At 43.7% G+C, this 18,532-nt stretch overlaps 1 protein-coding gene across 4 annotated transcripts in view; it reads left to right on the top strand.

The window, feature by feature from the left end:
• Nucleotides 1–18,532, top strand: part of LOC107968609 (sorbitol dehydrogenase-like) — a 64,299-nt gene that overhangs the window by 19,200 nt on the left and 26,567 nt on the right. For 2 of the 4 annotated variants that reach the window (XM_063794922.1, XM_063794923.1), the window contains one exon: nt 1,458–1,984. The exons of the other annotated variants lie outside the window; for them this stretch is intronic. In XM_063794922.1, coding sequence (XP_063650992.1) covers nt 1,796–1,984 — 189 coding nt within the window. In that variant the 5' untranslated portion in view covers nt 1,458–1,795. The remainder of the gene's footprint in view (nt 1–1,457; nt 1,985–18,532) is intronic. 4 annotated transcript variants of the gene reach the window in all.

Here is an 18,532-nt window from a genome sequence, read left to right as displayed (position 1 = left end):
AACTGATCATAGTAACTTCTGAGTCACCCAAACAGCTCCATTCAGATGGCTTGTCCACTTCTCAGGGCCTCCAAAAATCATTACCTCCTCCATGCTTAACAAACAGTCCGGGTTTTGTAATGGCAAACATACTCCCTGCATGACCATTCACCCCTGGTCCCCCTGCAGCAATGCCCCCACCATTAATTATTGCCTTCTCATCCCCTCTTTCAATCACTCCCTTGAATGGTTCGTAGTTGATACAAAATGATTTTTTCTCCAGTGGGAAAATGGAACACAGGGAGCCACTCAATTTGCTCCTAACACCCCTTTCCAGCCACTCACAAGAGCTACCTTGGCAAGTACTCTAGGAGTATGGGAAAATGGAACACATGGAGCCACTCAATTTGCTCCTAACACCCCTTTCCAGCCACTCACAAGAGCTACCTTGGCAAGTACTCTAGGAGTATGGGAAAATGAAAACAACAAACTCACACACCTTTTTAACATACACAACCAGTTCTGTCTACAGCCAAGGCATATTCTTCTTATGCGGAACTTCAACCTATATCTGCCTCTCCACCAACTGGACAGGCACCTGCACCTTAGTCTTCCTAAGTCCCAACATTGACATTGCCCCAGGAAATCAAATCCAATCAATGCCCCTCAAAGCTCAAGTCCATCAGTGCAGGGCCATACAACTAATACCCTTCCTTATAGGGTTAGGAATGGCCACTGCTACAGGAACTGGAATAGCAGGTTTGTCCACTTCACTATCCTACTACCACACACTCTCAAAGGATTTCTCAGACAGTTTGTGAGAAATAACAAAATCTATCCTTACTCTACAATCCCAAATAGACTCTTTGGCAGCAGTGATTCTCCAAAACCGCTGAAGCCTAGACCTCCTTGCTGCTGAGAAAGGAGGACTTTGCACCTTCTTAGGGGAAGAGTGTTGCTTTTACACTAACCAGTCAGGGATAGTATGAGCATTTACAGGAAAAGGCTTCTGAAATCACACAATGCCTCTCAAACTCTTAGACCAACCTCTGGAGTTGGGCGACATGGCTTCTCCCCTTTCTAGGTCCTGTGACAGCCATCTTGCTATTACTCACCTTCGGGCCCTGTATTTTATTTTATTTATTAATTTTTTTGAGATGGAATCTCACTCTGTCACCCAGGCTGGAGTGCAGTGGTGTGATCTTGGCTCACTGCAAGCTCCACCTCCCAGGTTCATGCCATTCTCCTGCCTCAGCCTCCCAAGTAGCTGGTACTACAGGCACCTGCCACCACACCCGGCTAATTTTTTGTATTTTTAGTAGAGATGGGGTTTCACTGTGTTAGCCAGGATGGTCTTGATCTCCTGACCTCGTGATCCACCCGCCTTGGCCTCCCAAAGTGCCGGGATTCAGGCATGAGACACTGCGCCCAGCCCAGTCCCTGTATTTTTAACCTCCTTGTCAAATTTTTTCCTCTAGGATCGAGGCCATCAAGCTACAGATGGTCTTACAAATGGAACCCCAAATGAGCTCAATTCACAACTTCTACCAAGGACCCCTGGATCAACCTACTGGCCCTTTGACTGGCCTAAAAAGTTCCCCTCTGGAGGACACTACAACTGCAGGGCCCCTTCTTTGCCCCTATCCAGCAGGAAGTAGCTAGATCAGTCATCGCCCAATTCCCAACAGCAGTTGGTGTGTCCTGTTTAGAGGGAGGATTAAGAAGTGAAGCCAGCTGAACTTCCTGGGTTGAGTGGAGACTTGGAGAACTCTTCTGTCTTGCAAGAGGATTGTAAAAAGCCTTGTCCCACCCCTGCATGCGCTGCCTCTCCCAGGCCCCGCCTTCCACCCAGTGTCCTGGACCCTCAGCTGGGCAGCACCACCAGAGCAACCATACATCTTGCGTGTTCCAGGCCTCACTCGAGAGGCAAAAAAGCTCCATGGCGGCGGCGGCCAAGCCCGAGAACCTCTCCCTGGTGGTGCACGGACCAGGTGACTTGCGCCTGGTAAGCCAGGAAGGAGGGTGGGAAGCCTACCGACCCTGACTCACTCTCCTCTGAGCCCAGCCACAGTCCTGGCTTCCCACTTACAGCCCGGCGCCGGCCCCGCACCTTAAGCGCCCTGGCTGCCCAGATCCCAGTTCCCCTCGGGATGTAGGGGTGGCGGGTAGTGGCTGTTGCGAAGAGCAGGGATCTAGTTGTGTACCTCCGAGAACCTAGCCCCATGGCTGGCACGTGGCCGGTGCCCAGGATGGTTGCAAACTGATTGAATGAAGCTTTCTCTCTCCTTTGCCAGCTGCAGATTCATAGTCCAGCCTCTCGTCATTGACCTTTTCAAAGAAAATGCTAAGGCTGTCTGAATTATCCGGGCAGACAGTGCAAAGCAGAAACGGGGGCCAGAAGACACTTAAAAACTGCAGAACTTATATTTAACTCCCCTTTCTTGGAACTGATAAACCTCCCTTGCAGGATTATTATGATCACAAGAGTACTCAGCACTTAGTACGTGCTCAGGAAGTGCCAGCTCCTTCTCCTTTCCTTCCAGTCTAGGCCTCCATCTCCAGAACTCCTGGTGTTCCCCTTGCCTGTGCCAGACTTCTGAACCTTGGTAGTCCCCTTGTCTGTAAGGCTCCTTCTCTCCCTAAGTCCCTATCTGGTTTACTTTCCAGCAGTTTTTCTTTCTAATCCCGTGCCTCTGTCCCTTTAGGAGGATTCTGTATGTGTGTCCTCTGCTTTAGACCCTGCCTTTTGCTTCCTGTTTTGTGGCACCAAAGTTTAGGAAGTGGCGGAGTCAGCACCCTGGTCATGCCAAGGCTCCCTTGACAAAGTTCTTCTCAGATGGGCCTGGGATGGCAGTGGGTATGTGGGATGAGTGCCAGCCATCTCTGCTGCTCCCCTGTACCTCCTCTCCCTCAAAGTACATGCATCAGTATGTAAATTGCAGTAATTCAGAAGCTTATCCAGATTGGCAGTTCTTGACTATTTAAGAATCAGTAGTGTCCCCTCGACAGAATGCAAAGAGACTGAGTTTGGCAACAATTTCAGATTGTTCAAGGACTCCCTTTAAGCCACTCTAAGCCCCTCTATAGAACCCTTGTCCCAGCTGACTCTCCATCTCCTCAGTTGAAGAAAGTGCCATACCCAAGGTGATAGGTTTTGTTAGTTAACAGAGCCATGACAAGGACTCAGATGTTCAGACTCCCCATTCTAGTGCTCATTCCACTCTTTGGAGCCTCCATCCAAGGCCCTGAATTAAAGTGAGGCTGTTAGTGTTTATTGTTGCAAATGCCAGATGGTATTATGAGTAAGGGAAAGTGGTCCAGCTCTACCCAGCTTGCAGAGTGATTTCCAACTCAGTACTTCATTCCACAAACATTCACTCATGAAAGGGTGCCTGCCATGTGCCAGGCACTGGGCTTAGGGCCCAGAGAGGACACAGCCCCTGCTCCCAAGTTTACTGAGGGAGGCAGACAGATAAAGTCAACAATTATGACAGAGCCCGAGGGCTTTGATGGAGGCCTCAGAGAGAAAAGACCCCACAGAGAAAAGACCCCAAGAGAAAAGAACCTTGGCCCTCTATCTGCTCAGAGCCTGCTTAAAAGTCATGCACCTAAGGTGCAGAAACACCATTAAGTTCTCCTTCATCTTACCTCAAACTCATGGTCTTCCACTGCTCAGGCAGACTACCTCTACTATGGTTCCGTAGACAAAGCTTTGAAGATTAGAGCAGCAGTGAACTAACCTTGATCTCATCAGCTTTGCATTAGAACCCACTCTCTGACTGGATTAGGGGCTAGGTTGGGGTGGCTGTAACCTAAAAGATCTAGAAAATATGATGGGCTATTTCACCTGTGGTTGTGTGCTGGTACACTAACTGGGTAAAAGAGTTCAGAGGAGGATTTAGGAAATGACACCTAGGCTCAGTTTGAGAATGGGAAGTGGGAGGGTCATTTACTGGTCAGAGTAGATTAAAATGAGATCAGGTTTGAAAAGTTGAGTTTAAGATGTCTCTGGAGGCCAGCTGTGGTGGTTCATGCCTGTAATCCCAGCACTTTTAGAGGCCAAGGTGCGCAGATCACTTGAGGTCAGGAGTTTGAGACCAACCTGGCCAACTTGGTGAAACTCTGTCTCTACTATAAATACAAAAATTAGCTGGGTGTGGTGCCACATGCCTGTAATCCCAGCTACTTGGGAGGCTGAGAATCGCTTGAGTCTGGGAGTCAGAGATTGCAATGAACTGAGATCATACCACTGCACTCCAGCCTGGATGACAGCAAAACTCTGTCAAAAAAAAAAAAAAAAAGATGTCTCTGGGACAGGACACAAGGTGCCTTTGAGAAATTTCCTTGGGTGCAAGGATCTGGAGTGCAGGGATACTAACTATCTTGGGTGGAAATGTAAACTCAGGAGTCCTTTGCTCCTCTACTGAGCAGTACTACACTGCCCCCCTGACCCAGAGGGCATTTGTAAATGTGTCAGGGAGGTTTGGTTGTCACAATGACTGAGGAGCAATACTGCGGACTTTATTCAGTTCATAGCACTGTCCTGCACAACAAAGAGTTGTCCTGTCCCAAATAGTGCCCTATGGGGAATTATGGATGGCTGAGCTTGCCTGGGCTGAGTGAACCATGTAGAGTGAGAAGGAAAGAAGAGGAGGACATTACCCTGGAGAGAGCCCCAACACTGGAGGGGAAAGGGCAGAAAGAATTTTCAGCAGAGGAGACCCACTGTGCAGGTGCACCTGCAGCTCAACACAGACCTTCTGGGCCCTCACCACTCCTTCTCAGGCATGGTCTTCCCCCAGCACCTCCACAGTGCCCAACCCGGACCCCGAGTGTGGCATCACTGCTCCTCCATCTTTTCCTTAAGACAAATAGGCTCAGTGGCTTGGGTTTGGGGTCAGTAGTGAACCAGAGATAGCAACTAGGAGGAACAATCCTGGGGAAGCTTTGAGGGGAACCACCCATTTTCCTCTCTGCAAGAGGACCAAAATGAAACCCAGGATTTCCTGGACTTAATAAATTGTCAGCGGTTGCATTTTGGGGGAGGAAAAAACCCTTGGTTGGATATGAACTGGAGAATTTGACTGTTTTCTTCTTTTGATGTAAGACCACCAGCCACAGATTAAAAACCCTTCCATTTCTGGCTGGCTGGGGAAATGCAGCCCAGCAAACTGTGGCCGATTTAGGTATACCGGGGGCAGGGTCTACTGATAAAATGGTTCAGTGCCTCAGGAACTCCTATGAAGGGAGTCATTTGAGGAAACTCTCATTCCTAAAATCTTTTATTATTATTATTATTATTATTATTATTATACTTTAAGTTTTAGGGTACATGTGCACAATGTGCAGGTTAGTTACATATGTATACATGTGCCATGCTGGTGTGCTGCACCCATTAACTCGTCATTTAGCATTAGGTATATCTCCTAATGCTATCCCTCCCCCCTCTCCCCAACCCCACAACAGTCCCCAGAGTGTGATGTTCCCCTTCCTGTGTCCATGTGTTCTCATTGTTCAATTCCCATCTATGAGTGAGAACATGCGGTGTTTGGCTTTTTGTCCTTGCGATAGTTTACTGAGAATGATGATTTCCAATTTCATCCATGTCCCTACAAAGGACATGAACTCATCATTTTTTATGGCTGCATAGTATTCCATGGTGTATATCTGCCACATTTTCGTAATCCAGTCTATCGTTGTTGGACATTTGGGTTGGTTCCAAGTCTTTGCTATTGTGAATAGTGCCACAATAAACATACGTGTGCATGTGTCTTTATAGCAGCATGATTTATAGTCCTTTTGGTATATACCCAGTAATTGGATTGCTGGGCCAAATGGTATTTCTAGTTCTAGATCCCTGGGGAATCGCCACACTGACTTCCACAATGGTTGAACTAGTTTACAGTCCCACCAACAGTGTAAAAGTGTTCCTATTTCTCCACATCCTCTCCAGCGCCTGTTGTTTCCTGACTTTTTAATGATTGCCATTCTAACTGGTGTGAGATGTTATCTCATTGTGGTTTTGATTTGCATTTCTCTGATGGCCAGTGATGGTGAGCATTTTTTCATGTGTCTTTTGGCTGCATAAATGTCTTCTTTTGAGAAGTGTCTGTTCATATCCTTTGCCCACTTTTTGATGGGGTTGTTTGTTTTTTTCTTGTAAATTTGCTTGAGTTCATTGTAGATTCTGGATATTAGCCCTTTGTCAGATGAGTGGGTTGCAAAAATTTTCTCCCATTTTGTGGGTTGCCTGTTCACTCTGATGGTAGTTTCTTTTGCTGTGCAGAAGCTCTTGAGTTTAATTAGATCCCATTTGTCAATTTTGGCTTTTGTTGCCATTGCTTTTGGTGTTTTAGACATGAAGTCCTTGCCCATGCCTATGTCCTGAATGGTAACGCCTAGGTTTTCTTCTAGGGTTTTTATGGTTTTAGGTCTAACATTTAAGTCTTTAATCCATCTTGAATTAATTTTTGTATAAGGTGTAAGGAAGGGATCCAGTTTCAGCTTGCTACATACGGCTAGCCAGTTTTCCCAGCATCATTTATTAAATAGGGTATCCTTTCCCCATTGTTTGTTTTTCTCAGGTTTGTCAAAGATCAGATAGTTGTAGATATGCGGCATTATTTCTGAGGGCTCTGTTCTGTTCCATTGATCTCTATCTCTGTTTTGGTACCAGTACCATGCTGTTTTGGTTACTGTAGCCTTGTAGTATAGTTTGAAGTCAGGTAGCATGATGCCTCCAGCTTTGTTCTTTTGGCTTAGGATTGACTTGGCAATGCGGGCTCTTTGTTGGTTCCATATGAACTTTAAAGTAGTTTTTTCCAATTCTGTGAAGAAAGTCATTGGTAGCTTGATGGGGATGGCATTGAATCTATAAATTACCTTGGGCAGTATGGCCATTTTCACGATACTGATTCTTCCTACCCATGAGCATGGAATGTTCTTCCATTTCTTTGTATCCTCTTTTATTTCATTGAGCAGTGGTTTGTAGTTCTCCTTGAAGAGGTCCTTCACGTCCCTTGTAAGTTGGATTCCTAGGTATTTTATTCTCTTTGAAGCAATTGTGAATGGGAGTTCACTCATGATTTGGCTCTCTGTTTGTTATTGGTGTATAAGAATGCTTGTGATTTTTGTGCATTGATTTTGTATCCTGAGACTGCTGAAGTTGCTTATCAGCTTAAGGAGATTTTGGGCTGAGACAATGGGGTTTTCTAGATATACAATCATGTCATCTGCAAACAGGGACAATTTGACTTCCTCTTTTCCTAATTGAATACCCTTTATTTCCTTCTCCTGCCTAATTGCCCTGGCCAGAACTTCCAACACTATGTTGAATAGGAGTGGTGAGAGAGGGCATCCCTGTCTTGTGCCAGTTTTCAAAGGGAATGCTTCCGGTTTTTGCCCATTCAGTATGATATTGGCTGTGGGTTTGTCATAGATAGCTCTTATTATTTTGAGATACATCCCATCAATACCTAATTTATTGAGAGTTTTTAGCATGAAGAGTTGTTGAATTTTGTCAAAGGCCTTTTCTGCATCTATTGAGATAATCATGTGGTTTTTGTCTTTGGTTCTGTTTATATGCTGGATTACATTTATTGATTTGTGTATATTGAACCAGGCTTGCATCCCCAGGATGAAGCCCACTTGATCATGGTGGATAAGCTTTTTGATGTGCTGCTGGGTTCAGTTTGCCAGTATTTTATTGAGGATTTTTGCATCAATGTTCATCAAGGATATTGGTCTAAAATTCTCTCTTTTGGTTGTGTCTCTGCCCGGCTTTGGTATCAGGATGATGTTGGCCTCATAAAATGAGTTAGGGAGGATTCCCTCTTTTTCTATTGATTGGAATAGTTTCAGAAGGAATAGTACCAGTTCCTCCTTGTACCTCTGGTAGAATTCAGCTGTGAATCCATCTGGTCCTGGACTCTTTTTGGTTGGTAAGCTATTGATTATTGCCACAATTTCAGATCCTGTTATTGGTCTATTCAGAGATTCAACTTCTTCCTGGTTTAGTCTTGGGAGAGTGTATGTGTCAAGGAATTTATCCATTTCTTCTAGATTTTCTAGTTTTTTTGCATAGAGGTGTTTGTAGTATTCTCTAATGGTATTTGTATTTCTGTGGGATCGGTGGTGATACCCCTTTATCATTTTTTATTGCATCTATTTGATTCTTCTCTCTTTTTTTCTTTATTAGTCTTGTTAGCAGTCTATCAATTTTGTTGATCCTTTCAAAAAACCAGCTCCTGGATTCATTAATTTTTTGAAGGGTTTTTCCACCTATTCCAAAATTGACCACATAGTTGGAAGTAAAGCTCTCCTCAGCAAATGTAAAAGAACAGAAATTATAACAAACTGTCTTTCAGACCACAGTGCAATCAAACTAGAACTCAGGATTAAGAAACTCACTCAAAACCGCTCAACTACATGGAAACTGAACAACCTGCTCCTGAGTGACTACTGGGTACATAACGAAATGAAGGCAGAAATAAAGATGTTCTTTGAAACCAACGAGAACAAAGACACAACATACCAGAATCTCTGGGACACATTCAAAGCAGTGTGTAGAGGGAAATTTATAGCACTAAATGCCCGCAAGAGAAAGCAGGAAACATCCAAAATTGACACCCTAACGTCACAATTAAAAGAACTAGAAAAGCAAGAGCAAACACATTCAAAAGCTAGCAGAAGGCAAGAAATAACTAAAATCAGAGCAGAACTGAAGGAAATAGAGACTCATTCCTAAAATCTTTTCAAAAAATGTATAAATTTTCAAGGGAAAAGTGTATCATTTAAATTACATCATTATTTGCTTTCCAAAAAGTGTATAAATCATTCCTAAAATCTGAAGCAGGATCCCAAAGCATTCTGAAGCAGGAAGCAATATCTCAACCGCTGCCATCCTACTTGAGGTAAGGCCAGGAACCAGCCAGCATCCAGGGCAGTGGTTCTGTGGGGGAATGCGACCTGATCCACTTTACTTGTCCCTTAACTGGCAGGAAGGAAGCCTACCGCACAGCCTCCCTACTGCCTAGGAGAAGGCACCATTCTCTTCTTTCTTGATGTATGGCTGCAGGGAACAAAAAAATAAACTCCTTGCCTACTAATTAGTTAATGATCACCTTGACCACAGCAAAGAGAAGTATTTATAAATTGGGTGGTAAGTCAGACACACACTAAGACCAGTGGTTTTCTTTTATAATTAGGAGAACAAAATGAAACATCAATCTGAGACTTAAGGACTTTCGCTTTTCCCCTCATTTTAAATAGAGATAGTTTGAGAATTGGCAGGAGGAAAAGTAACTGTTGACCAAATTGATGTATAAAGAAGCAAACAGTGTCAGCTTGCTGGAGTTCTTTCTAAATGGAAATAGTACGAAGTTCCCAAACCAGGCTGGGGAGCCAGAGTGGGGTTTAGTCCCCGTTCTACTGCTGCTAGTTGTATGACTCAACAAATTATTTTCCACTTCAACTTCCCAGTGAAATGGGGATAATGGTAGTATTCATCTTTGGTTGTATGAGGATTCAGTGGAACCAATTGTGTGTGTGAAAGGCCTAGCACAGCATCCAGCACACTGTTAATGGTATGTGCTAACTGTGGAGATAAGCAGGAAGCCAGAGCCCCTGAGGATGGACACTTAAACCATATTAGCTTAAAAAGAGGTGGACGGAGACCAGGGCCTTCAAACACATGAACAGTTTTCCTAACCAAATTATTATAATGTGGGCCCAGGCAATAATCTTGCTTTCCACTGTATTTACCAGTTTAATTACTGTATGCCCCTTTGATCAGTCTGTAGAAACCCAGAAGCTTTTAATTAGGAAATGAATTACAGATTCATGAAGTTAGAATGTAAAACAGTCAAATTACTTTTTCCCCCACAGAAGCTATGTTTGGTGGTGGGGGTGGTGGGTAGCTTGTTTTTATAATGTAGGGTTCACTCGAATGGTAAGGAAATGCGGGGAATTAATATATTGACTGCCTACTGCATTCCAGGCATGTGCTGGGAACTTTAATACAGGGCTTTACAAACTGTCCACAATGAAGGACCAATTTTACTTTTTCCAGTCGGCCATGGACTGATATGTTTGCATCAATATATTTGAATGCTGTGTCACGTCAAAATGCTATAAACAGCCAGGCACGGTGGCTCATGCCTGTAACCCCAGCACTTTGGGAGGCCAAGGTGGGCAGATCACTTGAGGCCAGGAGTTTGAGACCAGCCTGGCCAACATGGCAAAAATCCTGTCTCTACTAAAAATACAAAAATTAACTGGGTGTGGTGGTGCATGCCTGTAATCCCAGCTACTCAGGAGGCTGAGGCATGAGAATCACTTGAACAGGGAGGCAGAGGTTGCAGTGAGCTGAGATCACACCACTGCACTCCAGCCTGGGTGACAGAACAAGACTCTATCTCAAAACAAAAACAAACAAAAAAATTCTATAAACATTTCTAAATGCTCCTCTCAATTTCTGTACATTGTATTACAAATCAGTTCTTCAATCACCCTCTGAGTGCCCTTTATCTCCCTTCTTCCTGAAAGCTGGCTCTTCCTTCAGGCAGGAGCATCTGAACAGGGAGAAGTATAGGAAGAAAACAGGCTCCACTTCCAGGAAACAACACCGTGGAGGGGATGTAGTCAGATTTTTGTTATGATCAACTATATGAGGAGACAATAAATTAAAGGACAAAATAACAATTTCAGAATGATGGGTTAATGTTGTTTAATTATAAAGGTCAGAAAAAAATAATACATTGGCATCAAGTTTAAACATTACTTGGAGATATTACATGAAGATATTTCTTGAGTTTTTGTCCATTGAGGCAAGGTATTATACCTTAGGTCAAAAGGATTGCTTTGATCTACTTTTATTTATTTTTAAAAATAAGATAAATCTATATCTGTAATACAGCACATTCAAAATGTCCCCTCCTTGCCGTCTGTACTTTACTGTTAAGATTTTGGGGTGATAAGCGGATTTTATAATGAGAGGGCATGAACATAGGCAACTCAGATGGTCCTGGGCATCATGTCTGTTTCTCTGAGCCAGCTGCTTCTACGTGATGATAGTCATGAAGGAGCAGCTGGATTAAACCAGATTACCCTGATAGTGACGAGATGCAGGCTACTTAACCCTTACCAGTCAGAGACACTCGAGAGTGAAAAGAGAATCTAAAACTCCTCCAGAAAAAGAGAAATTTGGTAGCAGCTAGTAACCCAAAGAAGCATCTTTCTTGCTTTTATCTTAATTATGTTTTAACAATAAAACACAACCCAAACGGGACAAACCATTTCAAATTCAAAACAGGAAATTAAATCCAGCAAACACTCCCACCTCCACCAACAGCTCTGGAAAGACAGTGCCTTTGTCTGTGAAAGACCACGAAACACAAAGTTAGCATTTTCCTCTCAAAGTGATGCAAGCTTTTTCTTGGCCCCTTCGCCGGACTTACGGAAGGGGTGCATTATCTACTGGGCCTACCGTGCTCAACCCCTTGTGGGAGGGAGCACATGAATGAGCGAGTGCGGGATCCAGCTGGCCAGCTGCTCCAGGCACTGACACAGGAGCAAGCTCCTTGAGGGGAATGCAGCAGCACCCAGGTAAGGGTGTCCATGACCCTGAAGCCCCAGAGGGGCTGTTACAGTGCTCCTTTAGTTCCACCGTCTGCAGATGGTGTCAGGTTAGCAGCTCAGTTGGCCCCTTGCCTCGCTGCACGGGGCATGCCACTGGTGAGGGGCAAAGGGCCAGTGTGACAGCCTTTTCTGGATACCTGTACTTGGTGGGCCCTGAGCTCTTGTCCAGTGTCCAAGAAGAATGAGGTCACGCAGATGATTGAAGGATGGTGAAGGTGGAGAATTTTACTGAGCAATGAAAATGGCTTTCAGCAGAGAAGGGAACTGGAGAGGGGATGGGAAGGGCAGGTCATCTTTCCAGAAGTCAGGTTGTCTCTTCCCCGAAGTTAGGCCATTTCCTCCTCTACCAACTGAGTCTAGGATCTTTATAGGCACAGGATGGGAAGTGTGTGTTGATTGGTTTGTGAGTATGCAAAAAAAGTTAAAGTGAAGACGCCACTCAAAGGTGGGCAAAACAGTGTAGAAAACCACTTAGGAAAGGTTAGGTGTATGTAAAATTGGTGAAGGGTGGGGATCAATCAGAGGAAGGTGTCCAAACAGGAAGACAAGTTCTTGATCCAGTCCCAGGATTTAACTTGTAGCTTGGCTTTCAGGCTTTAAACTGTCTTCTACTTGGAGGTGGAATTTCACTGGGTACCCACCCCTATCTGCCTAGGCATTTGGCCACCTCCTTTCACTATCAAAAGCAGGAGAAGAAGCAAGCAATATCACAAATAGGATTTTACCGTTCTGTAAAAGCAGCCCTATTTTAAGGGGAGACACTAGAATTATGGACGTAGGGGAAATTTCTCTTTAAAACTTGCATGGCAGAAATTAAGAAGGAGGAGAAATATGTACACGTAGATACTCAATATTAGCATCTAACTTAGAAGTCTTTTAGTGTGGCTGTTGAAGCTGGCAGTTTTCCCCAAATCAGGTTTACACTAAGAACATTAGTTACCAGGGAAAATATATTCAAATTTTGCAAAGTAATATTCAACTCAACAATTTTAAAAAACACAGAAATATTCAGTTACATACACCTGAACACAGTGAGCACTTATCAAGATCACGAACAGACTAGAGCATCTGACAAAGCTCAGAGACTTAGAATTTTTGCTCCATATATAGAACCATTTAATAAGATCATGTATGGTTATGTTCATACACTTTGAATTAGGAGGAAATTTTAATATATTTATCCCTAATGAAAATTAAATAGTCCTTAACTATCCTGTGTGGATTCAATGCTAGGTGCTGGAGAAGTGCAAATGAGAGAAAGGAGTCACCTCTCCAGCCTGGTGAGGACAGGGGAGGCTTCTTGCAGGAGGTGATGCCTGAGCACCAGTCCCAGTAACCAACTGCCTGTTGAACAGCTGTCATGTCAGGTTCCAGCCTACTTGTGCTGACTCCGACCAGGAGCCCAGAGGTTTCACAATAACTCAATGGCCAATTAAATGTGAGGCTTTCACATACCAACAATCATGCAAATATATTCAACACACACAGGCAGTGATAGGGGAGGTCGGGGCGGGCATGGTGGTTCACACTTGTAATCTCAGCACTTTGGGAAGCTGAGGTGGGAGGATCACTTGAGGCCAGGAGTTTGAGATCAGCTGGGGCAAGACCTCATCTCTACAAACAATGTAAAAAGTAGCCAGGTGTGATAGCACCCTCCTGTAGTCACAGCTACTCAGCAGGCTGAAGTGGGAGGATCATTTGAGCCCAGGAGTTCGAGATTGTGGTGAGCTATTAATGTGCCAGCCTGGGCTACAGAATGAGAACCCATCTCTTAAAAAAAAAAAAAAAAAAAAAAACAGGGAATGAACCATGGCAAGTAGCTCCAGAGACCAGCACGCCGACTGATGAACAGATTTGGATTGCCCTTGAAACAACAAAGTGGGAGGAGTGTTGTTGCTGTTCTTCTCCCAGCAGAACTTATGGCAGCCTCTGTTCGTGAGGAGGCCTCAGAGTTCTCACAGCAGAGCTTCTACAGGCTCTCGGCCATGGTCACTTTCTTTGCTGTTTTTATACCCCGCATAGGAATGTCCATTGTCATAACTTAGCCACCTTTTGGCTTCACTTTCTTATTTTATTTTTTAAAATTAATTTTGGTGACAGGGTTTCACTGTGTTGCCCAGTCTGGTCTGGAACTTCTGAGTTTAAACAATCCACCTTGCCTCAGCCTCCCAAAGTCCTGGGATTACCGGTGTGAGCCATCCTGCCTGGCCTTGGCTTCACTTTCTTATCAAGTTTTGGGGTTGCCTGGCCACAGCAGGTGTTGTCATCTCAGTCCCACAAACATATGCTTATCACTTTGAGCAGTCATCAGTTTCATTGTGAGCTGAGTCACTTATCATTGTGACTCCACTTTGTTGGTGGAAACAACCCAGATGTTATTCAAGTAATGAACACTTTTTAAAAATGTGGGATATAGATATATAATGGAATATTATTCAGCCCTGAAAAAAAGTTTTGTCACATTCTGTGTTAAAAATAAACCTTGAGAATATTATGTTAATAAAAACAAGCCAGTGACAAAGTGACAGATAATGTATGATTCCACTTATATGAAATAAGTAGCCAAACTCACAAAAAGTAGAATGGTGTTTGTTAAGGGCTGCTGAGGGGGTAAAATGGGCAGTTGTTACTTAACAGGTATTCAGTTTCAGATTTACAAGATGTGAAATTCTAGAGATCTGTTGTATAACAATGTGAATATAGACAACAATATTGAATTATACACTTAAAAAGATTTAAGATGGTAAATTTTATGTTATGTATTTTACCACAATATATTTTTATAAAACAATAACTAGAAGAAAAAGAAGACTCCATTTTGAGACATTTAGAATCACAAAACATTATTATATATCAATAGCCCTACCTGGATGTCCCAAGACACCTCAGTCCCAGCATGTCCAAACCTAAGTGTCTCGTAATTCTCGTAGGAATTTAGAAGTCATCCCAGATGCCTCAGTTCCCACCTCCTGCGGGATCTGAAAGAAGGAGAGGGATTAGGCAATGGGAAATGGGTGTAGTTGGAGGTGAGATGGGGGTGTGGTGGCCACCAGGTGAGGGGTTTAGGAGTCTCCAGGGTCACTGGCGACTTGACACAGATTTGCATTTCAGCAAGATTGTTATCAGCAGAACAAAGTTGAATGGAGCCAGGAGAGCTTGGGCTGGAGACCAGCTCATTGGACCTTGTGAGGACATTCTACCTCCTACTTTGACCTCAAGTTTGCCAGGACCAACACGGCTAGAACAAAGCCTCTCATGACAAAATAGCCAATTGGAAAACCTTTGAATTTTCCTCCCACCCTTAAAACACCCTTCAGGCACTCAAGGGAAAGGGAAAATGGAAGAGGAAAGGAAGAAAAACAGGGTCTCTTGCGCTCTGCAGGTGTGCAGGGCAGCCCTCCACAGGCCCACAGAAGGCTTGGCAGCAGGGAGCAGGTGACTGCTGTGCATCTGGGATGAGACCAGCACTTTCCCCACACACTGCTAGCCGTCCCCAACCCTAAGACAGTGGGAGCACATTGCACTCTTTCCACAACTGGCAGAGTCAAGCCTAAAAACTGCTAGAATCCCTTCACTTTCTTCCAAATGCCAGCCTTGTAGAGTGGTCAGATTTTCTTAATGTTGATATGAAAACCATGAGAATACAGTTGTCCTCGGTATCCTGGAGTAGGGGAAGGATTGGCTCCAGGAACCCTTTGTGGATGCCAGAATCCAAGGATTCTCAAGTCCCTTGTATGTGATAAAATGGTGTAGTATTTGCATATAACCTACATGCATCCTCCCATCTACTTTAAATCCCCCTAGATTACCTCTAATACCTAACACAATGTAAATGCTCTGTAAATAATTGTTATACAATATTATTCATTTGCATTATTTTTTATTGTTGTATTGCTGTTTTTTATTTTTTGAATATTTTTGGCCTGAGGTTTGGTTGAATCCAGGATGCAGAACACAACTTTTCCACAAAATGATTTAAAATACCTGTCAAAAGATAAAATGACTGCAATTTAATTTAAAAGATTTTCTTTGGCTTTATTTGCAATTCTAGAATTGGGCAACACTTCATTCCATAAAATAGCCTGTGTTCCAGTGAGGTAAACAGAGGAGGTTGGTTTTACAAACAGAAAAGAGCTAAAGAAAGCAGAAACACAAGAAAAAGCAGATTGGTCATTTCAGTTATTTTCCTTGTAAGGTGGGAACAGGGAAATAGAACAACAGAAAAATAACTGATTGGTTAAGATCAGGTTTCTTCAGGTCATTATTTTTTATTTTTTGATAAGGATTAAAGTAGAGGGAACTTTATTATCATGCTGACTGAAACTGGCCTGTTTGGGACTTTTGGCTATTACCTCTCCTGATTTCTCTGAAGGTCATATAAGAACTTAGTTTTGCTTTGATGATGTGGAACTTTAGTATGAGTGGCTCCATTTTGGGTTTTTAATTCTGTTCTCTTGGGGCCCTGTGCAGGAGCAAAACAGTGGCCTCCTGTAATTTCTATTTAACATGCTTTACTCTCGTCAGAAGGACAAGATTGTCCAGGGTTGGTTCAACCATAATGTGAGCTAATTATGGAAAAAGAACTTTGATTTTACTTCTTTTGTAATAAGAGTGAACGTATTTACTGAGTCGGCATTCCCTTTCATGATTATCATTATATGAAGGAGGAAATTGGGGCACACAGGGGTTACATAACTACCCTGAGGTCACGCAGCTGGTGGGGGAAGCCTGGGTTGCATGTAGACAGGCAGTTCTAGAGTCTGAGTTCACTGTGCCACTCAGGTTGGCTGGAGGAGGGAAAAGGCATCTTCCTTCCATTTCTGCTTGTGTTGAGGCCGTTGCTACAACCCAAGCAAGACGTGTTGAGGGAATCAACTCAGTTATGCAGGTGGAAGTAGAGGAAGAGGGACCAATGATGACATAGCTAGAAAATATATATTTAGGCTAATGGAAAAAATGTATTTAGGAAAAGCAAGATAACATTTAGTATGTGAGAGGTACCTGAGATGATTCCATGTCCCCGCAGAGAGTACTTCCTGAAGTATTTCCATGAGTTACTTCAGGAGTGGGCAGGTAGGGCAGCGGGAGGAGCTGAAGGGGATAGAAGGGAGAGTATATATGTGATTCAGATATGTATTTCTGACTTGAAGTGAAATATGCTGGAAAACTCACACAACTATGGTAAAGAAAAATTACTCAATTCCTTTTTACCCTCTTGTACATTCACTCATTAAAAGATAAGAAATTCGGCCGGGCATGGTGGCTCACACTTGTAATCCCAGCACTTTGGGAGGCAGAGGCAGGCAGATCACTTGAGGCCAGGAGTTCGAGACCAGCCTGGCCAACATGATGAAACCACATCTCTACCAAAAATAGAAAAAAATTAGCCACGTGGCGTGGCACGCACCTGTAATCCCAGCTACTCAGGAGGCTGAGGTGGGAGGATGGGAGGATCACTTGAGTTCAGGAGGTCGAGGCTGCAGTGAGCCGAGATCGTGCCACTGCACTCTAGCCTGAGTGCAGTGACATCTGACATCAGGGACTGCTGATGAGTTACAAAAAATAAATAAATAAATAAATAAATAAAATAAAGAAAGAAATTCCTTTAGGAAACCTTGAATATGATTGAGATGACAAAACCTTTGGGAATGAGAAAAAAAAGGAGCTGTGGAGATAAAAGTGAAAGTTCGGGATCTCAGAGGAGCTAAGAAACCTTGGTACCTGAGAAATTGGATAAATGGAAGAGTAGCTGAGACAGAAAAAGATTAAGCAAACAGAGGATTGTGGCCAACATCATGGCAAGGAAACATGAAAAGCAAGGTTTTGAGCAACCATGCTGTAATAACTTTCTAAAACATTATAGTCTCCCCAGTGTGCTTAGGGCAATATTTACAAACCTACGGGCTGATGTTAAAATGGTTTTGTGCTCAGGTAGCATGTCCCCTACAGAGAGAGGAGGCAGGAGACAAGCCTGAGTTGCAAGGGTAATTAGAATCAGCAAGAAAAAGAATGGAAAAAGAAAGTTGGTGTGCAGGGAGAGGAATTTATTTGAACTTCTCCATCAAGCGTGTTCTGCTATAGGCACAGAACACAGCACAGGCTGTGGGCACAGCACCCTCTAGTGTCTGGGAGAGTCACTGCAGCTTTGCTGTGTGGTAGGAGCACAGCTGTTCAGCTCCGTTAACTTGAACAAATATTTACAGTAGTGTTCTCTCTAGTGACCCAGGGCCTATTTGGTGTGCCTGACTGTTGTTCTAAGCTTTAGTCTTACCACCTCTCCACCTTGAAATGGGGCGTTCAGGTCTGGCCTGGCTGGAGGCAAGGCTATGAATTGTATGCTGTGGAACTGTCTTTCAGTGTCTGTGAATTTGCCTACTAGTGCCTTTAGCAGGGAGGGTGGGGTTCTCTCCCATGTTTGAAATAAAGGCCTTAGTCTTTAGTTTCAATTTAACCTGCAGTTTAACATTTCACGCAGTATAATGCAGCCATAAAAAAGAATGAGATCATGTCTTTTTCAGGGACATGGATGAAGCTGGAAGCCATCCTTCTCAGCAAACTAACACAGAAACAGAAAACCAAATACCACATGTTCCCACTCATAAGTGGGAGTTGAACAATGAGAACACATGGGCACAGGGAGGGTAACATCACACACTGAGGCCTGTCGGGGGGTGCGGGGCAAGGGGAGGGAGGGCATTAGGACAAATACCTAATGCATGTGGGGCTTCAAACCTAGGTGACGGGTTGATAGGTGCAGCAAACCAGCATGGCACATGTATACTTATGTAACAAACCTCAGGTTCTGCACATGTATCCCAGAACTTAAAGTAAAAAAAAAAAAAATCCACGTGGTATAACAGAAGGATCACTTTACACAGCGGTCCCTGATTTCTGATGTGGGACCAGCAACAACTTT

This window comes from Pan troglodytes, chromosome 16, assembly GCF_028858775.2.
Source record: "Pan troglodytes isolate AG18354 chromosome 16, NHGRI_mPanTro3-v2.0_pri, whole genome shotgun sequence".
Classification (NCBI taxonomy): domain Eukaryota; kingdom Metazoa; phylum Chordata; class Mammalia; order Primates; family Hominidae; genus Pan; species Pan troglodytes.
Note: the sequence above shows the minus strand (reverse complement) of the source record. Positions and strands in the feature narration are given on the sequence as shown.